This window comes from Phlebotomus papatasi, chromosome 3 (assembly GCF_024763615.1).
Source record: "Phlebotomus papatasi isolate M1 chromosome 3, Ppap_2.1, whole genome shotgun sequence".
In the NCBI taxonomy this organism is placed as follows: domain Eukaryota; kingdom Metazoa; phylum Arthropoda; class Insecta; order Diptera; family Psychodidae; genus Phlebotomus; species Phlebotomus papatasi.
The window spans coordinates 85777665-85803191 of NC_077224.1; the positions used below are offsets into that span (position 1 = coordinate 85777665).

General features: G+C 34.3%; 4 protein-coding genes across 7 annotated transcripts; 2 read left to right on the top strand and 2 right to left on the bottom strand.

Moving 5' to 3' along the window:
- The first annotated feature begins 1053 nt into the window (after window positions 1-1053).
- Window positions 1054-9294, top strand: LOC129806171 (RING finger and CHY zinc finger domain-containing protein 1). Its single transcript, XM_055854565.1, has 5 exons — window positions 1054-1492; window positions 1594-1914; window positions 4659-4781; window positions 8143-8298; window positions 8380-9294. Exons 1-5 carry the CDS (start codon window positions 1283-1285, stop codon window positions 8506-8508), a joined length of 939 nt encoding a protein of 312 aa, XP_055710540.1. The 5' UTR covers window positions 1054-1282; the 3' UTR covers window positions 8509-9294.
- Window positions 9295-13474: 4180 nt separating this feature from the next.
- LOC129806165 (lysophospholipid acyltransferase 7) lies at window positions 13475-19428 on the bottom strand. 2 transcript variants are annotated; one of them, XM_055854552.1, is made up of 4 exons: window positions 19109-19419; window positions 16415-16541; window positions 15259-16356; window positions 13475-15082 (listed from the first exon to the last, which is right to left on the bottom strand). In XM_055854552.1, the coding sequence occupies exons 1-3, from the start codon at window positions 19357-19359 to the stop codon at window positions 15280-15282; spliced, it is 1455 nt and encodes a 484-aa protein (XP_055710527.1). In that variant the 5' UTR covers window positions 19360-19419; the 3' UTR covers window positions 13475-15082; window positions 15259-15279. The 2 variants fall into 2 exon arrangements, with proteins under 2 accessions (XP_055710527.1, XP_055710525.1); XM_055854550.1 differs by lacking the exon at window positions 13475-15082 and having other exon boundaries at window positions 15098-16356; window positions 19109-19428.
- A 101-nt stretch (window positions 19429-19529) lies between these two features.
- On the bottom strand, window positions 19530-20553 carry LOC129806174 (uncharacterized). Of its 3 annotated transcripts, XM_055854570.1 has the most exons (3): window positions 20477-20540; window positions 20354-20397; window positions 19530-20240 (listed from the first exon to the last, which is right to left on the bottom strand). In XM_055854570.1, the coding sequence occupies exons 2-3, from the start codon at window positions 20372-20374 to the stop codon at window positions 19701-19703; spliced, it is 561 nt and encodes a 186-aa protein (XP_055710545.1). In that variant the 5' UTR covers window positions 20375-20397; window positions 20477-20540; the 3' UTR covers window positions 19530-19700. The 3 variants fall into 3 exon arrangements, with proteins under 3 accessions (XP_055710545.1, XP_055710546.1, XP_055710544.1); XM_055854571.1 differs by lacking the exon at window positions 20354-20397 and having other exon boundaries at window positions 20477-20553; XM_055854569.1 differs by lacking the exon at window positions 20477-20540 and having other exon boundaries at window positions 20354-20412.
- An 81-nt stretch (window positions 20554-20634) lies between these two features.
- Window positions 20635-22482, top strand: LOC129806164 (T-cell activation inhibitor, mitochondrial). The gene is made up of 6 exons (XM_055854549.1): window positions 20635-20709; window positions 20772-20901; window positions 20986-21435; window positions 21493-21720; window positions 21776-22020; window positions 22102-22482. The coding sequence occupies exons 1-6, from the start codon at window positions 20666-20668 to the stop codon at window positions 22457-22459; spliced, it is 1455 nt and encodes a 484-aa protein (XP_055710524.1). The 5' UTR covers window positions 20635-20665; the 3' UTR covers window positions 22460-22482.
- The last annotated feature ends 3045 nt before the right edge of the window (window positions 22483-25527 follow it).

A 25527-nucleotide genomic window follows, 5' to 3' on the forward strand; every position in this document is an offset into this window, starting at 1 on the left:
ACTAGACCACCTCTATTGTTCTTTTTATAAATTTGACTTGTCTTAATAAGTTGTTCAAACCTTTCATTTTTTTATAAAATGATTGAATTAGGTGCGATAGAATGAAAGCTATGGCAGATTGAGTACCTCAATCTCATAAATATCAAAATCTCACTTTCTCATCAATTATTTGTTTCTTTCTTGTAAATTTTTGTAAACTTTTTACCAGATATGTAAAAAGTTATCCAAAATTCCATTAAAATTTCTAATATTTGTTCAAGTACTTTTTAGTTGTCTTCTGAATCTCAAGAAATCTTTCTTAATTTATATTTCAATCTCTGCTTGACGCAATCTTATTAATAATTACAGTAAAAACACAGTGATTTTATGCATTTTGATCTTTTCATGCGTGCTTTCAATGGTGGAATAGATCCCTATTCTTCCTGTTTTTGTGTAACCTTAAACACACCCACAGCAATTGTTAAGAAATGTATTTTGACTACAATGTAAGAAAACTCGACATGATTAAAATAAAGGGTAATTTATTCGCATACAGTGAGTCTTTTTCTTGGAAACTGCAAGTTTTTGGATCTTGATTTTGATTTTATTCAATCAATATCAATTTTCAATTTTATTCAATTCGGCAATTATTCACAATCAACTTAAATAACTATGTTTTCAACTAAATTATTAAAAGCATTTTCTTGTGAAAATGACTAAACTCTAAGGAATTAAACAATTTTAACATTAAGAAACCTCTCATTTTCTCTACGTGAATTTTCGCGGCATTTCGAAGAATGCCAACAGGCACCACCAAATTCACTTCGGCTTTTCTTTTAGCTCAGGCCTACCCTAGAGGATATTACGGCGAATTAAACGATTTTTGTAAAAAAAAATCGATTTACTAATATTCTGAGTGGTCGAAATGCCCTCTGAGTACTGCGATTTTATAATGACAAACCCCTTGGTGTGCCAAAAAGCATGATACCGACCGTTATTTTTGAATTTCATAAAATTAATCGGTAAACCGCAGTAGTGGAAAGTCTCCAAATGTTAAACCGCAGATGGCGGTTGGGGTAGTCAAATTGTCAATTTTCAGTGTCGTCACAACATGGCCGCCACTTTCTATTTTCTTAATCATTTTGTACAAACGTAAAATCTCTTTTTTCTCTGGAAAAACCCACGAAAATCTCTGATAAATTGTGGGTTAGAGTGTCGTGCGAGGGGTGTTGAATCTCAGGGTGGTGCAGACGGACAATTTGGTGTGGGTGCGTGCGTGCTGGGTGAGTGAAAGTGAGGGGGAATGGAGCAAACATCATCGCCAAATGGACGATTCCTGACTGGTGACAAGACGCAGAAGGGCAATGAGACATCCAGTGACTCCGACAGAACACCATCCGGCAGCAGCACAGCGATGACAACGAACACAGTGGACCCCAAGAGTAGCCCAGCAGATGGTTCTGGGCAGAAACGCATTGGATGTGCTCACTACAAAAGACGCGCTAAATTTGTGGTGAGTTTTGAGGCCATTCCGGAAGGTCATTCCATGGGATTTGTCTCCCCCCTTCACCCACCTTCCTGCCAATTGTCACTGACTGGGACCTTGTCTTTCAGACTCCATGCTGCAATAAGACGTACATGTGTCGCTACTGCCACGATGAGCACGAATCCCACTACTTCAATCGCCGGACAGTCACGCAGCTGATCTGCACGGAATGCGAGACGAGGCAGCGTGTCCAGTCTGAGTGTGAGAAGTGTGGGGTGCGCTTTGGCAAGTACACATGCCTAGTGTGCAATTTGTTTGACGATGAGGAGAAGGATCAGTACCACTGCGACGGATGTGGCATCTGTCGTGTTGGCGGGAAGGACAGATTCTTCCACTGCGAGGTCTGCAACATGTGTCTTCCTCTGCAGCTGAAGATCGATGGGCACAGGGTGAGTAATTCAAGTTGTCTTCCCCGTCAAAAATTCCCCAAAACACTTCATGCCCTTGAGTGCCATTAAATTACGTGATTTTTAACACCATTTAATTACGTCAAAGAAAATAAATTTTCCGTGTCAATTATTGTGTAATTTAAACCTTTAACGGCGAGACAGTTTTCGCTGACCGAATATCATTAATAAAAATGAAACCGATAAACAAAATCAGTAAAAGGTCTTACATCTAGCCTTAGAAAATCCAACAGAGTCTGATTTGGTGTATTTTTTGTCTCTATGAACGATAGGGACAAAAATAGCCTAAAAATGTAAGTAATTTTTCTGACAATACCAATGAATGATAATTTTAATTTTCACTTTAATGAAAAATATTATTTTTGAGTATTGTAGTTTCGTTTTCCAAAACGGTTTTGCATAAAAAAAAATTGGAAGTATAAAAAATCATTAAAATTAATTTATAAATTCCAAGAGATATCTTATTGTTTCCAAAATTCGACAATTTTCAAGCATAAAAATTTACTATTATAGCAAATAGCTGCAGATAAGCAAAAAATATCCTAAATTCCTTCATCCTTCTACTTTGCAATTACGTACAAACATTAAAAAAAATAACTTTAGGTAGTCAGGAAAAAAATTATTTTCTTTATGGGACACCGGTGTTTCAATCGTCCTTAAAGGGTTAATTAATTCAATAACTATGCTTAAATTAAGAAATTATTTTGTGATCAATAAAACGATTTTCCTGTAACCCTGTAAAAATGTTATAAACATAACCTTAAAAGCAAAACACTGAAAAATTGGCAAAAAATAAAAACGGAAAATAAAAAATGGCCATTAAAAAACTTAAAAAATGTCAGTTAAAAATTAAAAAAAGCGGTAGAAGATTAAAAATTAGCAAAAAAACTAAATTTTCAATACAGAAAATTTTCCTTTGCTCCAGCTTATAAAGAAATTCCAGAAACTAATAAATTCTAAAAACATATTTCGATTTGACGAATTTGAAAAAAAAATCGTGAATATTTCCAAAACTTCATGAAATTTTCATAAAACTTTTCTTGAAATTTAAAGTTGTTTGTTTAGTTATTTTTGATTTCATGAATTTTTTTTTTGGACTTCTTCAAATTTTAAATTTTTGGTTAGTTTCTGTAATGAGACAATTCAAACAGAAAATTCAAAATTTGCTTACCGATTTTTATTTTTATTGATCAATTTTTAATAATTTTTCACTTATCAAAAATTTTTTTGCTGCTTATTTTTTATATTTTACTTTTCGATTTTTAAATTTAAAAATTCAATATTCAATTTTTTCTTTTTGCTTGTACAAGTATACTTACCTTAAATATGCTAATAAATTAGAGAAATATTGTTGCTGGGTCAATTGCAATAGCTGTTATTCCGTTTGTGAGCAATTGCAAAATTTTATTGCAAACTGAAGTTACTATAAGAATGCTTGAACTATTTAGGAATTTTAATTTTTCATAGAATTTTTGTGTCCATGGCGGTTGACTGTGGATTTAAACTGGTTCATAAATATCAATCATCTCAAAATTGACAAATTGTTATAAATTTCAAATTTTTAAGATTTTAATATGTAGGAATAATATTGTTATAAAAAATATGTACCAATTTGTTCCTGATAGTGGGAACAAAACAGCCGAGTGCAACAAATTTTATTCCAACTTTAAGGAACAATTTTTTTTATAAAACGAAATCAACTCAAATTTGTAGACATTCCACCGTATCAAAACGGTTCCAAAAGAGAACTCTAACAAAATTTTAACTATACTTCGTAACAAAACTGTAAAGAACAAACAAATATCTTCTCTAGGTACAAATTGAATTAAAGAAAAAATAAATCGATTACGATACTTTACCGATTCATTACCGATTGAAACCGGGTTGAAAATTTCAAGACCTTTCCAAAAATTCTAAATTTACAAAAAACGCTTGAAAAATAAACCCTCCGGAGTCCGGAATTGCTTCTTTGACTGACTTTGATCCTCGAAAATTCGATGTCGGTGATGTTTTTGTTTTGTAATTTGAGAATCACCAAAGACCGAAAGTTTTAGGCTCCAGATTGAACAAATAAAAAAAACCGATTGTAAATACGTATTTAAAAAAATGAATGTATATTTCTAAATTAATATTAACACTAAACCTACCAAAACCCGGTAAAATTGACCGGTTTCAAATTAACACATATTTAAACGGTACAATGTCGCTATCAATTTTTTTTTAATTACTTAAAATATGCATGTAATTATATTTTTTAGTGTTTAAATTTTAATTTTTTGCTGTTTTCCGAGACAAATTTATTGAGAATCCTTCCCTACCGAGGTTTGTCGTTTGACCGAAAAACGAGCAAAAACGTTCGGTAAGTTCAGTGTTAATAGAAAAAAAATGTCTCAATAAAATTCTTGTACAAATTAATTAAAAAGTGCTGAGTTTTCATAGAACCACCGTTAGTAACTCTATTTTTAAAAAGAAAATTTTCCAAGAAACCTAATAAATTGAACTATATTTCGGTTACCGAGCAATCAATAAGATCAGATTCTTTGGCAAAATTATAGAAGGCATTCCGGTCTACATTTCACCCATAAAAGAGACACTCAGAGCAAAAAGGGCCTATCGCATTGTATATGCATTTTCCTAATGGCTCACGTTAAGAATCTCACCTACAAAAAGCTAATCTAGGTTTATCTGTCCATTTCCATTTTAAAAAGAATCCCTTGTCTTTGCAGTGCGTGGAAAATGTCTCGCGATCCAATTGTCCAGTTTGCCTGGAAGACATCCACACTTCGAGGATTCCCTGTCACATTCCCGACTGTGGCCACTTAATTCATCGCACGTGCTTTGAGGAATTGGTGAGTTGATTTATGATTTTTATTACATTTTTATGTACAAAATATTGCACAAAATTTGTTGCGAATGCGGAACACATTGTTACCCAATTTTTTTGCGAAACTAATGCAGACATCTCACGAAAAGTAACCCATTTTGATGATAATTTTTAAAAAGCATTGCTATTTTTTCCCATCAATAGTGAATAAATCTTGCAGATTTTATAAGAAAAAGAAAAAAAAAAACTACAAAAAAGATTCCACAGGATGCGTATAAAAAACTCTTGAGAAATTTAACATGAAAATAGAAGTTTAAAATTCAATTATTGTGGATTTTTTGGGGGGTTTCTGTGCAAAGAAGAAAAAACTATATAAATTATTGAGTAGAATTGATGTAATTACGCACATTAAACCTTGGACCTTGATGACCAAATAAAAAGCCGAAAGTAAATTTGGTGGATTTTCAAGCTTAAATCACAATTCATATCACATTGTTTTATTTGCAAATTTATCACTGTGAACAGCATTAATTGTTTTGCAATAGCAACCGCAAGGACTTTAAATCTAAATTTAGAGACCATTAATCTCTGTTGAAGATTTTCCAACAAGGAAACTGCGGATTAGAAGCTAAATAAGTTTTGCAATTTAATTGATGTGAAAGGACTTTATTGGTATTCTCTAAATAAATGGATATTTTATTAAGATCTAATAGAAAATAGTAAAATATTTGCACAGAACTTTGTTAAGATAATTTCGTTTGGATTAATTACTTTCGGTCAGTTCGAGGTAAGAGCCACATTTATTTCGGGCAAAATCAGTTGAATATCAAAGAAGAGCTTAGTGAAATAATAAATTACGATAAATTGTCCTTTCATAACGTAGAAACTTTTTCGAGGTTCCAAAATACGAGTCCGAATCGGTTGAGAAATATACCCGTCAAATAATTTCGTAAGATATTTTGCAGATTTCCGAAGAAAATATCTACATCTCTGCCGAAAATCTGCCGAGAAATCTGTAGATATTCCTACGAATTTTATTTGGGCTTGAGACAAATTTCGTCAGAAATTTTTGCAGATTTTCTGAAGAATCCTGGTGCATTACTCTGACGAATTTCTGTAGATATTTTGCCGATTATCTGTAGATTTTTCTACATTCCAGACTTTCCAGACAGATGTGTCTGAAAAGATGGAATATTTTTCACTGAAGTTTGCAAAATTCAATAGAGTTATTCTTGGTGATTTCACAGTGTTTATATAAAATGAAGAATTCTGCGACGCCGTGTTATAAGTAGAGAATAATGAAGTGAAAACTTTAAACAGAGTGTCAACCTAAATTTCGTGTTTTTGTATCATTCCATGGGCGATTTTTAAGAAATTTGTATTTTTGTTCGCATTTTTTTTTTATTTATCTAAAATGTTTAATCGGTAATGCTTGTTAAGCAGAGCATACCATTTTCTTTGTAACTTCTACAGTTTCTTGATAAATCAACAATATTTTTGTTGAGACAATGAAGAGGAGACTATGCAGATTTCCTATGCAGAAATTCTGCCGAAAATCTGCAGATTTTCAAGCAGAAATTCTGCCGAAAATCTACAGAATTTCTCTAAATGTACTAGAATATACCGTTACTATCCAAAAAACCTCCGAGTAAAATCGGCAGGTGGAGCAATGACTTGACGGGTTGTAAAAAAATCTCCCGAACTTTGACAGTTTATCATTGGGATCATTCCCCATAGCAAAAGAAAGCGGAATAGGAATAACAAGCGAAAAATTCCTCAGAATTATCCAGTAGTTTTCCTTGAGAAAATCCATACGAAGTTTCCATAACGAATTCCAGTGAAAATTTCATGGATTTATAAGGGATTTTTTTGTGGAATACATCCAAGGAAATGTTCGTGGAATTTATGTGAATTTTTCCACCTAAATAAAATGGAGAAAAAATGAAGCTGTCAAATGCACCTCATGCTTTTATTTCCGAATATTAGAGAAATGGCAAAGATCACGGGGATTTTAATAAGTTTTACTGAACCAGCGATAACGAATTACCACTTTAGATAAAAAAAAAACTATTTTACAAAAAAAATATTTTTTTTTCTAAAATAGATATTAAATAACATAAAAACAGTTTTATTTTAGGTTGGCGACCTATTTTATGTAATCACTTCACTATTATCCACGCGAAACACAGTGTCGCATAATTAATTATATTGTAAACCACATGAATCACTAAAAATGTTTGCAGAAGGTTTGGAAACAAATTATCCATGTTGTCACAACACTATTTTATTTGCTTGACATTCGAAAAAAAATAGTGGAAAAAACCTTGGAAAACCCCGTGAACAGATAGTGGAATTTTTCATAGGATTTCCTCAGTGGAATTCCAGTGGATCCTACTTGAAATTCCATGGAGATTTATGATTCCAATGGAATTTCCGACTCCAAATTCCTTGGAAAATTTTCTGTAATTTTAGTGTCAAATTGTTGCAATTTGGATAGTTTTCCACTGGAATTTCCGCAGAATTTTGCTAAGGGGAAATTCATCTATTTTGTAGTGCCACAAACATATTCTAGCGGTAAAACGAAGAAACAAACGTGTGGAATTTTCTTAGAAAACTGCATGGAAAGGTAGTGGAATTCTCCGTGGAATTATTCCTTGGATTTTCCCCTGGAAATCATCAGGAATTTTCCTTCGAAAAAGGAGGCGTGTTGCGGTAAAATCCATGGAAAATCCATAGGAAAACTTCTGGAATATTTCATGGAAAATTTCTACGGAATTTTCCAAGGAAAAATTCTGGAAAATCCCGAGGAATTTTTCGCTTGTTATTCCTATTCCACTTTCTTTTGCTATGGGGTTTCCATACAAACCTTCCATGGACTTCCATAGATATTGACGTTGGATTTCCTTTGTATGTTGTTTAAAGTTTTCATAGAATGGCCTCTCCTAGGAAAAATTCCATGGAAGACTGCGGAAATTTAGCGTCAATTATAAACAATAATATAAATAATATAATAATTTCCACGGAAGTTCGCTATGGAGAAGTTTTGTTATGGAAATTCGTTAAGCTGACTTTATTGGTAATTTATAGCTAATTTATTGGTATCCAAGTATTAGAAGAAAACTCAATTGATGGCGCAAGCCTCAACGTTAATTGGCGATATTAATTTTTCCTGTACACCCTGAAAAGCATGCTTTTCAGAATTTTTCAAAGAACCGTCGGGAGATTTAAAGACTCAAATCAAGTGAAATTGCTTGAAATTCAGCAGAAATAAGCAAAAATTTTAGCACTTTGGTTGAATTGCTGGATTTATCGCGCGAAAAAAATGTTTGATTCATTTTTAATAATGTTTTTTTGGGTTATTGATCTTTTTTTATTGCAAATAAAAGCTGAGTTCTGGCCATTATGCTTGTCCCTCGTGCCAGACATCAATGATTGATATGTCAAAATTGTGGGAGTATCTGGATCAGGAGGTGGAGAATTCACCCATGCCAAAAGAGTATGAGAACTATATGGTTGACATTCTATGCAAAGATTGTCACAAGGTGAGAGATTTTTTAGCCCCGCCCCTTAAGTCAAAAAAATAGAAAGAGATAGAGTTAAAACTGTCAATTTTGCTCGTTTAGGAGTCAAATATTCCTTTTCATGCTGTTGGACTCAAGTGTTCTTTCTGTGGCGCCTACAATACGTGCCAGACAACTAAAACAACTGATCGTGTTAGTTCAGCGGCTAATGCCGATGGCGAAGGAAATTGAGGATTGCGCACACCTCTCAGGATCACTTCCAAAATTAAAAAAAATGAAATGAAATGGCAATTGATTTCTTTGAAAACAAAACAAAAATACTTATAGGGTAAGTGTGCCAAATTTCGGCATAGTTGTATGCAAGCGCCAAAGTCTCATGTTTGAAATGTAATATCTTTAATAAAAATTGATTTTTTTATTCCTTTTACTTAAGAAGGAGTGTTGCTTAGAACCTTTTAGACAGTTTATCGTCTTTATTTTCTCTAAAATCATTCTTAATACATTTTAAAATGAATAAAAAAGTAGACATAGCTTTGGTGCCCTATTTCGGCCACCTTCATTCTCATAGTTCCTTGCCCTTCAGGAATTCTTCCAATGCCTTTTTCACGTCATCTCGTTTGTCGAAGCTACATTTTTCGTTATTCTTTTGCATTGTATAATCTCTAGAGTATGTAAAAACTAAAAATTCATGGAAATTCGAGGAACAAAAAAGGTGGCCGAAATTGCAAGCTGGCCGGAATTTGGCACACTTACCCTATCACTCCTCAGAAAATTGATAGTGAAAGAGAAAAGACGATATGAGGATGAAAATTCCTCAAGATATTTTACTCAATAATCTTTACAAATTATTTTGACTCCCAGAAATTCAGAAAAAAAGTGATTTTTTTGAAAAGAAAAACTGCATGATGTGTGAGAAGGAAACTCAAATGAATATTTTAGAGAGATCTTTTGTGAATTGAGCGTGTGTTGGTTTTGTTTTTTGTTTACTTTTTTTTAATAAAAGATACACAAGATGGATTACCTTCTTTGATTTATTGAAAATAAAAGAGAAAAATTATTTTAGAAATTGTAGAAATTAAAAATTCACAGAGAATCTTGATAAATTTTGGGATTCACTGAGAATTCAATGAAGATATTGGAGAATTTAGTAAATAGCAAAGGAAATAAAAAAAAGAGAGAGAAATGGAGAGAAGAAATGAGTGAAAATATCCAATGACTTTTCCTCATTTCCTCCTTATTAAAATGAAATATAAATATTTCTTGTTATTCAATGTATAGAATTATAAATAAAATGATGCCACTAAATATCATTCAGATAATGAATGAGATTATATTTGCTGTTAAATACTTGAGAAGATGAATGATATCTGAATTATAATGATAAGGAGATAAAAAAGTTTATAATTACAAAAACAAAAATATAATGCAAAATGAAAGGACTTCACTCATGATATTTCAAAGACACTTCAAACAGTGCAAAAAATCAATGATCTAACGAAATAAAGTTTACAAAAATTAAAATAGACGACGAATTATCCCGTTGAATCTCTGAAAATTTCCACCTCATTGTTGATTTTTTTTTGTTTCTATTTTAGTGTGTTTTAAAGATGGATCTTTGATAGATGAAAAGATTCAACTGAGAAAGTATAACAATTTAATAAAAAAAAGTATATTTTACAAAAAAAAGCAACAAAAAAATCATCTTGAAAGACTAGAAAAGTAAGAATCACTGCAAATGAAGCATTATTAAAAATATTTTTTAGTGTAGATAATTTTCTGTTTATTTTTTTTTCTTGACTAGAATGTAAAATTGATAAAAAAATGAAACATTCCTAAATATTGTATAAAAATGATATCTCAATAAATATGATTTTCAGTTGAACACAAAACTATTTTTCACTGACAGTTAAAAAGTGCGTTAAAATTTAAGGGATTCATGATAAAATTTGTGGGATTGATGTAAACCTTTTCGGATCAAGTATAATAATTCTGGGAATGAATACAACGTAATTGGGATTATGAAAGCAAAATTTGGGTTTAAATAAATTTCTCTGGGATTGAATATAAAATTTGTGGGATTCATCAAAACCTTTTGGGATTCAAAATAAAATTTGTCGGAGTAAATAAAACCTTTTTAGATCATGAATAACATTTCTGGGATTAAAAATAACCTTCTGGGATCAAGAATAACATTTCTGGGATTGAATAGAAAATTTTGAAATCAAGAAAACGAATTGTCGGAATAGAAAATTTTCTTGGATTAATACCACAATTTGTGGGATTGATGTCAACCTTTTCGGATCAAGTATAATAATTCTGGGAATAAATAGAACGTAATTGGGATTATGAAAGCAAATTTTGGGATTAAATAAATTTTTCTGGGATTGAATATAAAATTTGTGGGATTCATCAAAACCTTTTGGGATTCAAAATAAAAATTTGTCGGAGTAAATAAAATCTTGTGAGACCATGAATAACATTTCTGGGATTGAATAAAACGTATTGGAATCAAGAAAACAAATTGAGGAATTAAATAAAATTTTCTAGGATTAAATATAACCTTCTGGGATCAAGAATAACATTTCTGGGATTGAATAGAAGATTTTGAAATCAAGAAAACGAATTGTCGGATTATAAAATAAATCAAAAAAAATTTTTTTAGGCATATTTTGTATGCAAATCTTTAAACGCGAATATCTCCTAAACTAGAAGAGATAGACCCCCCAAAGTTGGCATCAAAAAAAAATTTTTTTAGGCATATTTTGTATGCAAATCTTTGAACGCGAATATCTCCTAAACTAGAAGAGATAGACCCCCCAAAGTTGGCATCAAAAAAAATTTTTTTAGGCATATTTTGTATGCAAATCTTTAAACGCGAATATCTCCTAAACTAGAAGAGATAGACCCCCCAAAGTTGGCATCAAAAAAAATTTTTTTTAGGCATATTTTGTATGCAAATCTTTAAACGCGAATATCTCCTAAACTATAAGAGATAGACCCCCCAAAGTTGGCATCAAAAAAAAATTTTTTAGGCATATTTTGTATGCAAATCTTTAAACGCGAATATCTCCTAAACTAGAAGAGATAGACCCCCCAAAGTTGGCATCAAAAAAATTTTTTTTAGGCATATTTTGTATGCAAATCTTTAAACGCGAATATCTCCTAAACTATAAGAGATAGACCCCCCAAAGTTGGCATCAAAAAAGTTTTTTAGGCATATTTTGTATGCAAATCTTTAAACGCGAATATCTCCTAAACTAGAAGAGATAGACCCCCCAAAGTTGGCATCAAAAAAAATTTTTTAGGCATATTTTGTATGCAAATCTTTAAACGCGAATATCTCCTAAACTAGAAGAGATAGACCCCCCAAAGTTGGCATCAAAAAAAATTTTTTTTAGGCATATTTTGTATGCAAATCTTTAAACGCGAATATCTCCTAAACTATAAGAGATAGACCCCCCAAAGTTGGCATCAAAAAAGTTTTTTAGGCATATTTTGTATGCAAATCTTTAAACGCGAATATCTCCTAAACTAGAAGAGATAGACCCCCCAAAGTTGGCATCAAAAAAAATTTTTTTTAGCCATATCTTGTATGCAAATCTTTAAACGCGAATATCTCCTAAACTAGAAGAGATAGACCCCCCAAAGTTGGCATCAAAAAAAATTTTTTTTAGGCATATTTTGTATGCAAATCTTTAAACGCGAATATCTCCTAAACTAGAAGAGATAGACCCCCCAAAGTTGGCATCAAAAAAAATTTTTTTTAGGCATATTTTGTATGCAAATCTTTAAACGCGAATATCTCCTAAACTAGAAGAGATAGACCCCCCAAAGTTGGCATCAAAAAAAATTTTTTTTAGGCATATTTTGTATGCAAATCTTTAAACGCGAATATCTCCTAAACTAGAAGAGATAGACCCCCCAAAGTTGGCATCAAAAAAAATTTTTTTTAGGCATATTTTGTATGCAAATCTTTAAACGCGAATATCTCCTAAACTAGAAGAGATAGACCCCCCAAAGTTGGCATCAAAAAAAATTTTTTTTAGGCATATTTTGTATGCAAATCTTTAAACGCGAATATCTCCTAAACTAGAAGAGATAGACCCCCCAAAGTTGGCATCAAAAAAAATTTTTTTTAGGCATATTTTGTATGCAAATCTTTAAACGCGAATATCTCCTAAACTAGAAGAGATAGACCCCCCAAAGTTGGCATCAAAAAAAATTTTTTTTAGGCATATTTTGTATGCAAATCTTTAAACGCGAATATCTCCTAAACTAGAAGAGATAGACCCCCCAAAGTTGGCATCAAAAAAAATTTTTTTTAGCCATATCTTGTATGCAAATCTTTAAACGCGAATATCTCCTAAACTAGAAGAGATAGACCCCCCAAAGTTGGCATCAAAAAAAAATTTTTTTTAGGCATATTTTGTATGCAAATCTTTAAACGCGAATATCTCCTAAACTAGAAGAGATAGACCCCCCAAAGTTGGCATCAAAAAAAAATTTTTTAGCCATATTTTGTATGCAAATCTTTAAACGCGAATATCTCCTAAACTAGAAGAGATAGACCCCCCAAAGTTCGCATCAAAAAAAAATTTTTTTTAGGCATATTTTGTATGCAAATCTTTAAACGCGAATATCTCCTAAACTAGAAGAGATAGACCCCCCAAAGTTGGCATCAAAAAAAATTTTTTTTAGGCATATTTTGTATGCAAATCTTTAAACGCGAATATCTCCTAAACTAGAAGAGATAGACCCCCCAAAGTTGGCATCAAAAAAAAATTTTTTTAGCCATATTTTGTATGCAAATCTTTAAACGCGAATATCTCCTAAACTAGAAGAGATAGACCCCCCAAAGTTGGCATTAAAAAAAATTTTTTAGGCATATTTTGTATGCAAATCTTTAAACGCGAATATCTCCTAAACTAGAAGAGATAGACCCCCCAAAGTTGGCATCAAAAAAATTTTTTTAGGCATATTTTGTATGCAAATCTTTAAACGCGAATATCTGCTAAACTAGAAGAGATAGACCCCCCAAAGTTGGCATGAAAAAAAATTTTTTAGGCATATTTTGATCTAAATTTTAATCCAATTAATTTTGTTTAATCGAATTTGAAGGAAATATAAACAAGTTGAATGCCACAAATTCTTTTGGTGATTTTTTGTTATATTTTTTAAATAAAAAAATCGTTTTGAATTTTAGAACCAATTTATTTTACACAAATTATAGACATTTTTTCTGTACATATTCGCAGAATTGAGGATTTTTAAAGAAAAAAAAATTATTTATGTATATTTTTTTGAAATGGCAAGCACTAGAACTAGAATGTTAACTTTTCTAATCCTCACTATCTTACAATAAACTACTAAAGTAAATTTTAAATGAGAAATGCAAATGTCATCAATTTTTTTCACAAATTTATCTATTCAGACAATTAGTCTAATTAGACTAACAAGCTTAATTAGTTATTTACAACTAATTAGACGAATTAGACCAAATGTTCCAATCATGAATCACAAAAATAATGCCAATTTCAGTTCAAACATTTATTAAATTTAAATATTGCACTTTGGAATTTTTGTTCATGATTTGTCTTTTGAATTTAAATTGTTCTACATTTTCTAAGATGGATAAACCGGATAAGGAATCTTGATAAGGAATACACTTGGGGACATTTTGATCATTCTAAATAGATTATTATCCAAAGATACTGATCCCAAATTTCAATGTTTATCCAGATACAAAAGAACATTTCTAACTTCGATAATAAATCTGGATAAAAATAAAATATTCGAAGAGGATAAATTAATTGCAATTTTGCGTCTAATGATTTTTATTTTTAACCGGAATCATAGTTGTGATATTGTAGAAACTTGGATAATATTTATCAAAAATACTTTTATCCAAATTCTTTCAAAATGTTGCAATTGTTCAATTGTCACTGAAACTCAAATTTTATCACCGCAATAATGGAGATTTATGATATTTTCACTTGTAAATTATTCGGATAACACTTTTCAATCTTGGATAATATGACACATCAAAATACATTATATTCGCTCCTTGGAAATTACAAGGGGCCAACTCACTTTTTGGCGATTTTGAGGTTTTAATACACTCAGATAGAGAATTTAATAAAATTTCAGATGATATGAGTCAATAAATTTCGTTATTAGAAAAGTTTTTCAAAATTTTACTCTTTATGATTGCTTGCGCGGTTTTGTTTGAAGTCAAGGAACACAAAATAGATTTATCGTTCAAATTTTTGTGAAACATTTCATCTAATTTCATGAAAATTTGCGCATCATTTAGAATGACAAAGAGCTAACTCATAAAAAAACATATTTTGAAAGGTAAAAATATGTATGTTCCGATGTTTATGATAATGCTCATACAAATAGAAAGGAATTAAATTGTTTTTATTAACATACTTAATTAAGATAGTTATTTATACAAAGTTGAATCTTTCATGCTGTCTCCTGAAAAATGGCTCAGATTGAGTTGCCCCTTGTAATTTCCAAGGAGCGATATCAAGACGTACAATTGATTAATCGATTAAATCCTTCAAGTATTGTCTAGAAGTTTTATCAAAATAATATGGATTTTGTTTTGAGCTCAAGTTTGGATAACATGGATAACCCGGATAAGTTGGATACTGGTATATATGACCGCCAAATAAATTGTAAGAAAAAAACTTGGTGAACTAGAATACTCATAATCTGGATAATGACAATTGGATAATAATACCAAAAACCTTCCATTACCTAAAATCCTGGATAACGACTGCGGATAATCCTAAAACACCTGGTAAAATCAAAATTTCCTAAATCATGTAAAACTTTATCCCAATTTAAATATTTCTTACAAAATTTTATCCAACAACTTTATCCAAAAAAAATGGTTAAGAATATCCCTTTTATTGATTCCAAAAAGGGATAAAAGTGGGATTTTTTGGAGGGTCCGTAAGGAATACTTCTTACCTTGATTCGTCCTGATCCACTTTAACTACTTTTGTCCTCCTTGGCTTTCTCGCTGTTTCTGGGCTTTCCGCCAAAAATCGCTTTGGAGATCTTTGGCCAGAAAAGAGCCACTGCATATTGGCAGGCCCAAAGGAGGTAGCCAAAGTGAAGGACTGAATTGTAGTAGTTCCAAATCCTTGGGAAAGTGATCAGTTGGAAGGCAATGGCCATGTAGGAGAAGGCAAAGAATTTGCTAATCCACACGCAAACATTGAGCCAGAGAGGGAAGCTAGGAATGGACGATCTCAGTCGTTTGAGACAGAGATCCTCAATGGCAACGTAGAAGGGTGCCGCGAAGATGCAAAAGTAGTAGCCGGGATTAACTCCATGCCAATAGGCTGAAACCAGGAGAGTAGCTCCTGTGCGGAGTTTACGGCTCGGAAAGCGTTTGTAGACATTCATAGCCAACCAATATTGAACACACATATTCCAGCTCTTCATAGCTTCCCGGAATGTCCAGCAGGTTTCGGTAGTGTAAACATCGCTATTCTTGATGGTATTGAAATCATAACTCTGATCCCAGGCTTCCAGGAGCTGTGGATCTTTGGTTTTCGGACCTCCTCCAGCCGTAGACTGGAAGACAGTTGGATAGGCTCCAACTCCAGCAGCTGAACAAACACACTCACTCAGAGTCAATCCGATATACATCCTCATCCGGAAGATGAAAAACGCCGGCCAAACATACCACAATCGCAAAAGAATCGACTGAGCGTAAAATTCATCATTGAAAATCCTCCCAAGAGGCCAAAAGTAACTCGTTAGAAGGTACAGAGCCACAAAAATTGGGATAGACTTGAATTTTTCCAAAGTCGTCTTGTCGCAAGCTTCAAAACGCTTCTCATTGGAAGCATACGTTTCTACAAAGGAATCCCTGTAGGTTCTATATGTAAGATAGGGTCCAGTAAGGACTCCAACATAGTTAAAACAGTACCCAAAGATATTTTTTGGAGTTATTTCGGCTAATTCTTTTTCATGGTAAGGGATCTGTTCGTATTCCTCCTTGGAAGCTTTTCTGCACTTCAATGTAGCATCTTTCACCTCAAAAGCTAATCCCACGAGCTACAAAACCATCGCAATTACCAAGGAATCACCCTAAAAAAACTGTAAATTAACTTACCTTGAGCGTCAGGACCATTTGAATGAGGTTTGTGTGGCCAGGAGGCGATGGCAGGCCAAAGTAGTAAGTCATCCGGAAGAACAGGAGGTATAGGAACATAAAAACGGAGACAATAACGTGGCATTGTCTGGAAATATCCAGAAAATAGCCCTTATTAAGATCTAAAAAATTGTAAGAGGCGTGGCTTATTTTTAGAGGTAGGGATCTGTTCTTGACAAATTCTTCCATCGGAAATTATTTCTTTATTCTCTTCAAGTATAACCGTATCAAACTATTAGAATTGGCGATCGACACTGATTTAAGATCTGAAACAAAAATGGGGGTCAGCCACCCATCAACTCATCGATCCTCATCGAAAATTTTATCGGCATCACATCGATTTTTCGATTTATTTTTGCCGCACTAACGGGTTTTCTCGATGAACTGTTGAAAGGAAAGCAAAGTGCCGAGTGAAAACCGCGAGAGAATGCATTGACAATAAACCACCTAAATATCGCATTATGGGATTGTTTTTATCCCACAATGTGATTGAATCTATCCCACATTGTAAAGAATCTCAGCTAAAATGGTGAGTATCTCAACTAACAGAATAATCCCATCACTCGAAAAATGATTGCTGTCTTGGCCATTTGTCGCATCACAGCGACTGACCCGAAAAAAATTATTTCATTTTAAAAAATGCATTCTTCTACAAAAATTGCTTTAGAAATAATTCTTTAAAAGCCTCCTTTATTTATCAATTTCCTGGTGAAAATAAATTGATTGATAAATCTATTTATCAATCCCATAGCTGAAGTTTACCGAAATCCACCCGAAAAAAGGTTCGTGTCTTGGCTTATCAGAAAGGCTACAAGCTGACAAGTGGTGTGTGTCTTGGCTAGGCCACATAAAGAAGTACATGGCCCGAAAAATGGTAGGTGTCATGGCTAATAAATAAGCCATTCCGTTATTTTTTTATGCAAAAAAATAAATAAATTAAATTTAACGGAAAGTATGTTTTTTTTTATTATTTCTTTCTTTTGATTTAAATTTTTCGGGTGTCGCTGTGATTAACGACAAAGTGGCTTTTTATGAATTAAAAACGCAAACAGGGGAATCGCTAATTAAATGACGAAAACCCCTTAATAAAGTGAAATGAAATGAAAATGAAAAACCCAAACGCACTTAAATTGGAAAGAAATTAATTAGGCAGTGATATTTTTAATCAAAAGAATTAATTTTAATGTAATTTTGTATAGAAGATGGCATTAAAATAATTTTTTCAGTTGAAATATTTTTTTTTCGGGCACGTCGCTGCGATCAGCGACAAATAGCTAAGACAACAACCTTTTTTCGGGTCAATTGCTGTAATCAGCGACAGCGTTTTTCGGGCGTCGTTGGGATCAGCGGACAAAATAATAATTTCAACAAGTAAACATAAAAATGCGCTTGAATTAAATTTTTAATTCGAATTAAATTAAATATTTATTAGAGATTTTTCCAGTCAGTTTTTGATTGGGTGAGTCACTGAGATCAACGAGCGAAATTTTTCGGATTTCGCTATGATCACCGATAAAGTGATTTCTAAACAAATAAAGTGAAAAAAACATTGAATAAAAAAAGAAAATAAAAACATTCCACTTCCTGTTAAATTTAATTTCTTTGTGATTGTGTTATTTGCCTGAAAAAATAATGGAAAGGCCTATTCATTAGTCAAGACACCCACCATTTTTCGGGTCATGTGCCTTTTGGACTAGCCAAAGTACAAACCATTTGTCGATTTATAGCCTTTCGAGTGAGCCAAGACACAAACATATTTTCTGGTGGATTTGGGCTAACTTGAGCTACTTTGTCGAGTATAATTTAAATTAAATTAATAAAGAAATTGTGTTTTTTTTAATAAAAATAAATTACTTCTAATGCATTTTTGTGTAGAATACATTACAGTAGAGCCCCGCTATAGGCCATCGCTCTATAGTCTACAATTTATCGACCGTTGATTTCAAAACAAACACTGATTTTAAGTTAGGTTATGTTTTTTAGTACGCGACATGCAATGTTGTCATAATTATTTTAATATTTTTCGCAAACTTTATTGAGTAATTGGGATCCATATAGTGAAGATAGCAATGACAAGTACCACAATCGCAAAGAAAGTGGAAGCCGTCGAGCAATTTTAATACTAAAAGTCGTTGATAATTTAAAAAAATTACATGGACTATAGAGCGACCCAAGTGTCAAATCTGGAACCAAATATGGCCTATAGCGGGGCTCTACTGTAGATTTTTTTTATTGAAATTGAAATTAATCTTTTTGGGACAGTTGCTGTGATCAGTGACAAATTGCGAAGGCAGCAACCATTTTTCGGGGAATAAGCCCACTATTTTAGCTAAGACACCCACCATTTTTCGAGTGTTAGCCTTTCGGGTAAGCTAAGACACCAACCTTTTTTCTTTTATTCGTTTCATTTCAGGGCAATTAAGAGAAAAAAGAGTTCTTATGCTATACTTTATAAAATTACATATATCAGATTAAATATTCTGTCCTGCCTTGCTTCCGGTTTTTTTTTTAGGTTTTCCGGGTTTTCTCTTTTTATTTTGAATAATAATAATTGTGCCTCTTTGATCTATAACCCGCGATAACCTCAAAAATTGCCCTGTCAAAGACGAAGGATCAAAGTCCAACAAACAACCCATTTCCGGCCAATCAACTTACAATTGTTTATGCAGGAGTATAATCCCGGCGGATGCAGCAAAGGAGACGAAGATGTGGAGAGTATGGAAGCCGGAAACGATGACAATGATGAGAACTCCCAGGATATTCCCGAATTTCTCTTTCTCCGCACAGTCGGCGATTTTTCTATAATATTTGCCAACTGCTATGCAGGATAGCAGTACTGTCACGTAGATAATATCATCACGGTTGTTTACTATCAAATTCAGAAGATTTAGTGCACTTTCACTCATGTTTTTGGTCTTTTTTCTTGGGGGTTGCACAAGAATTCACTGAGAAAAACAAGAGACTGTGGCGCTGCCAGCGGTGGACACTTGAAGCTCTGTTATCATTTCATCGAGAAATCGATGGAGTTATCGCGGGAAAATTGCAAATTTTGGAAAATTTTTAATTAAAAAATGTATATTTTAATTGGTTTTTGGTGTATTAAGCACATTGGCTCAGATTACATTAAAATAGTATAATACCACAGTTAAAAAAAATATAAGTTGCATCCAAGGATGTCGGAATAAGAGAGATAAGAAAATGCACACGAATAACTTGACTCCGGCGGAAGATTTTTTTCAGTTTTCCTCTAGTAGAGGCTGGTTTTCTTCATAATCCGCAGGAATTCATCCTGATTGACTTCCCCGTCCCCATCTAGGTCAGCTTCATCTAGCATTTCTCTGAGCTCTTCGTCTGTTAGATTCTCACCCAATTCCTTGGCTACCCTCTTGAGGTTCTTGAAGCTGATCTTCCCAGTCTCGTCGTCATCGAAGAGCCTGAAGGCCTTCATGATTTCCTCCCGGGTGTCCTTTTCAGCCATCTTTACGGTCATCAGCTGCAGGAATTCGTCGTAGGAAACCTTCCCTGTGCCATCTTTATCGATTTCTGCTACCATCTTCTTGATCTCTTCCTTCTTGGGTTCGAATCCTAATGCCCTAATGGCCACTTTGAGCTCCTTCACGTCGATGAATCCACTGGCTTCGGTGTCAAAGAGATCGAAGGCTTCCTTGATGTCTGCTTTCTGCTCATCGGAAAGCTCAAACTTCGGTCCGGATTTCTTCCTACCTGCTATCACTGCAGCTCCTGTACCCTTCTTGCCACCCACGGACATTGCCGGAGCCAAGGATTCCTGGAAAATTAGGGTAAAGGATTAGCAGGAAGCCCCAGAAATCAGGAGGATGTCGCTAGATGGTGAAATAGCGAGAGCAACAGATGGACTTGGAGAACATGCAATTTTCTAACCGATTTCCCCAGAGATTCCATGGGAAGATGTGTGAAAAAGATGCCTGAGATTGTGGCAGAAGCAATAGTGAATGAGAAAAGTGTGAAAAAAGCGTTAATTAATTGTTTATTGGAAAAACTAACTTGATTGTTTATCGATACAAACAACTCAACGCACACCAATTACCAACCGATGTCGCGACAGTGAAAAAATGGCGAAATGTCAGGGGTGTTTGTGAGTGTGTGTGTCCTCGAGAAAGAGACTTCCTTGTGCCCAAGAAAGCGCGTAGAAGGGTATTTTCGGGCATTTTCCTCCATTTCCGGTGCCTCTCCATGTGGCACTCCATCACTGGCATCCACCGCTGTGGACAACATGTGTAAGCATGGCAATTTTCCCGCTCAAAACATCCCAATTTTGCCCTAACCTCACTCTCTGCAGATTCCCAAGATACCCAGGAAGTCTCTCAGGCAGCCTCAGGTACCTCAGCAATGCAGAAATTGCCACAGCTCTTAGGCCATTCTACTTTGTGGTGCATCCGGATTTGTTTGGACGCTTCCCGGATCAAAGGGTGAGTGCAGACTTCTTCAAAAAGACGAATTTTTGGCGGGAAAATTCATCTACTCGATCTACTCAAAGATTTCCTCCCCCGCAGGCTGTTAATGAAGAATCCCTGAAGCTACTCAGTGCACACCTGGAGGCGCTCAATAAACGCAGAGTACTCCAGTCAACCCCAACAGCTCTGCCCTTCTACCTGAGATCCGCCCAGGCCAGTAGTCCTGGGAAAATGGTCAGAGTGCCCGTGGAGAGAAGCGCTGATGCCAAGAAGGTCCTCCGACGGATCCTTCAATCATGTGAACTCTCCACTGAGTATCTCGATAAGATGCCCCAGATGGCAGAAAAACCTGAACAGAAACGTGCCAATTCCACTTTTACTGCACGCGAGCCTGAAGATATCTTTTCGGATGAATATGTGATATTCCAGAACATCAATAGGACCAAGGATGAAAAGACACTGAGTGGATGGCTGAGAAACAACATTAACACAGCCCTCCAGAGGAAAAATTCCCTTTTGGGCTTGCGGGAAGAAATCAAGAAGCTTGAGGTAAGTATCTCCTCAGTGCAATCCCCTGTGCTCAAAACTAATCCTCCGGATGTCTAGAAAAATGTTGCCGAGAGACTGAAACTGAAGGATTTGAGGTATGAATGTGGTTGGAATGTTGAGCACTACAGAGCCTGCCTCCGAAGCCTTGAGAGTCTGGCCAATTTGCATCCAAAAGACCTGTTGCATCTTGAGAAGCGAATTCTGGTCTTTGCTCCCTTTACCGGAATCAGCCTGGACGGGCATGTGATGCTCTTTACTGGAGATGTCCAGCACAATTGGATAGATGTGAGTCCTCTGAAGTTTTTAATCCCTGATTGGAAAGACATTCTTCCCTTTGTAGTTCATCCGGAACATCCCAAAGCACGATGCCTACCTGAAGAAGATCCCAGCCTATGAGTATGCCCTATCCCAGATTCTGCGAAAAATCAAAATCGGCCGAAGGAAATTCATGCCAAAGACTCAAGCGGGATTCTATACGAATCACTTGAGAAAGGTCACAACGACTCTCCTGGATTATCTGGGAAGGCAGCAGTACCCAAGTTCCTGGCCCGAAGAACTCAGTGAATATGAAATTGTGATAGAATCGTAAGGAGATTCCCAGGAAACTTTTTTTCCCTGCAGAACCACAAAGGCTTCAAAAGCTTCAAAGGCTTATCTTCTTTTCAGGGAAGCCGGTCCGTTGATGGTGAGTCCAACTGGTCAATTTATAGCCCCTTCAACGTGTCCAGGAGGCATCCTGGTGGACTTCATAACGAACAACTTGGCAGAAGCACGTGATCGAGCAGTGCTGTACAACAGCACGAAGCACGTGGAGAAGGATCTGCACAGCAGCTGTGTGAGAAGCTTGAAGCTGTCCAGCCTCACAAAAGACGACTCTGTGACGCCAGAGAAGATGATCAAGTGCCTCGAACGTCTTCTTCGAGAGAATCATTTGAATTTTGACGGATGTGATGTTTTCATCACTCACTACTATTCCGTACTGTCCGATGGGACTGTATGCATCCCCTGGGACTGGAAGATTTAAATAAATTTGTGAGATTCCGCTGATTTTTGGTTTTTTTCTTGACATCATCCACTACGTATTTTCATCTCCTGTTTTGCCAGTTCTTCTCATTGTTTCCTTTCTCATCTCGTTATTCTCGTCCCTGCAGGATCTTTGTCAAGTAGATTTCTTCACCTTTTACTTACTTTTAATTAACTTTACAACCAATTCCTGATCTTAACCTTACTTAGGACTCGTCACCATCTTTGTTTTGCGTCACCTACATTACCTTTGTGTTTGGTTGCTCACCTTTTATAAAGAGCTAGCGGACAGGCCACGTGAATCTTCCCATCGGTTCCATCTGATGTCGCCTAATGACGAAAAACTGTAAAAGAAAGGTTTGACGGGTTTGACAAATTGTTTTGCAGATCAAGAAACCTTTCAAAGTTCAGTACAAGTCTAAAGAAACCTAATAATTTCTCCGAGAAACCCTCAAAATTCAAAAGGCTCAAAAGTTTCATAAAAATTTCTCTTTTATCGATAAATTTCTTACTTAGGGTAAGTGTGTCAAATTCCGGCCAGCTTGCAATTCCGGCCACCTTATTTGTTCCTCGAACTTCCATGAACTTTCAGAATTTACGTACTCTAGAGATTATACAATGCAAAAGAATAACAAAAAATGTAGCTTCGACAAACGTGATGACGTGAAAAAGATATTGGAAGAATTCCTGAAGGGCAAGGAACTATGAGAATGAAGGTGGCCGAAATAGGGTACCAAAGCTATGTCTATATTTTTATTCATTTTAAAATGTATTAAGAATGATTTTATAGTAAATAAAGACGGTAAACTCTTTACAAGGTTCCAAGCAACACTCTTTAGGTAGGAAGAAAGAATAAAAAAAATCAATTTGAATTCAAAATATTACATTTCAAACTTGAGACTTTGACGCTTGCATGTAACTATGCCGAAATTTGGCTCACTTACCCTAGATTTTTTGTAAAATTTTCGAAATTTGTGAAACTGAGTTTTAATTGTTTCTATGAAAGAATTATTTGGAAAACTGCAGCCCGGATTTCTCTGCAAGATAATTGAACTGTAAGTTCACATTGAACTGTAAGTAGTTGGACCTGAGGATGAACGAAGGATTTTTTAACACTTTACCCGAGCCAAAAATATCACGGAAAATACCAAACTGGCATAAAATGCCAGTGCAGATATTCTCCACAAAAAAGCAATTTTTCAATAGTTTTTCGTTCCGTAAGACTTCTACAGCCGTTCTGGGACTCAGAAATTATTTTTTCAATAAATATTTTCCCATTTTTCTTGTCATTTTTATATAAATTTTGTGCAAATTGACAACAAATGCCAAAATGATCTTTTACAGATTTTCGTAGCAAAAAGCCAATTTCTATTGAATTTCTTTTTTCCTAGCAATTTGGCAAGAATCTTAGAACTCATTACGATAAATTATACAGGGCATAGGGAAATAAGAGCTATAACAAGATAATGTTTAAAAAATAAGATGAATTTTCAAAATTTGAAGGCTAAGTGCATTCGATTCTCTATTTTTTATTCTTGCTATGTTGTTTCATGGTCCCAATGTTGACATAGGTAGCAATTAGCGCATTTTTCTTTGTCTTTTTCGTTTTTAAAAACTCTAAAGGAATTCTGTAACTGATTCTGAAAATCATATTCTTATCAGTTACTAAAAGTTTCACAAAGTTCTTTGCAATGTCTCTATTCGATGCTTATTGGGCTTAATTGCTGTCCTGCTCCTGAATTTACCACGAAAATTTGTCATATGATATTGTCATATTGTTGCAGAATTCCCCTGATGGTTTTGGTCGTTTTGGTGTTCTGGATCAAAGAATTTGTATTAAACTTTAAATGAAACAATAAATGAAACAGTCCAACGCACTTGAAGCAATAATTTTGGTATTTAAGGAGTCTTTTGAATAAAAACAACAATTATAGCTGATAGCAGGATTTTCTCATGAGGCCCAGAATATATTATAATGCTACCCTGGGACGTTAAAAACCGATTGAAGCAGTGAAGACAACTCATAGAAAATTATTAAATCACTATTAACTCTTTCCGTACCACAACATATCCAGCGAACGAATTTCAGTAAAACTCACTTTATTGTAAGTCTTAGTGGTCAAATATGATACTTTTGTAGAGAAAGAATTTTCTCCGCCTCTGGGAAATTGGAAAACTCATGGGAACTCTCGTCCCCTAAAGAACGAAAAGGAGACAAACTTCAATTTTCCAAAAGCCAATAATATCAATTTTGTGAATTATTTTTGCGTGTCAAATGACTCCTTTACCATGTTGATCACTAAAACAAGAAGAATTATTGACCAGTATCTTGTGGGATGTCCAGGAAGTGGTCAAGAAGACACCAAGTGTCTGCTTGCCTACAGATACCTCAAAATGTTTCACATAATAATGGCCTCTACACTTGGGAGCAATTTTTGTCAAAAATTGCTTTTTTGAAGGAAATTCCCTGCAGCGAGCGGTAGGGGGAAACGTCAAATTTCTGTCAAAAACGCAATTTTTGACGAAAATTGCTCCCAATGTGTAGACGCCTTAACACTAAAGATTCCTTTTTTTGTTCGGAACTTTCAAAGGTTTCCCGACTTTTCCAAAACGGGCAACCCATTGCAGTTTTTTCTTTATTAGACGACGAATTAAGTCTTGCCAAGAATACATTCTTGGCAAGTGATTGGGACAAAATATATATATATTTTTTTTATGAGTAAATATTTTTCAAGTAAAATAACATTAACCTTACTTTTTTGAACACATCTCGTATGTACACTTCCAAAATTTTATGATTTATTATTGAATCACTGAGTGAGTTGCAATCTACAATATTTGTACTGTTAAGATGTTACTGTTCAAGACTTCTGTGTGTTACTTACCCGTATAAATTTTAGGTAAAATTAGAATCTTATCTTTGTGATATCCTCGATATCCTCGCTCAATGAATAATTTAATTTGATTCAAGTCGATTTGAAAAACTTGGCGGCAAAAAGTCATCTAAAATCATTTCCAGTGTTCACCACCAGGGTGCAAAAATGTGCCAACTCGGCTGACCAAAATTCC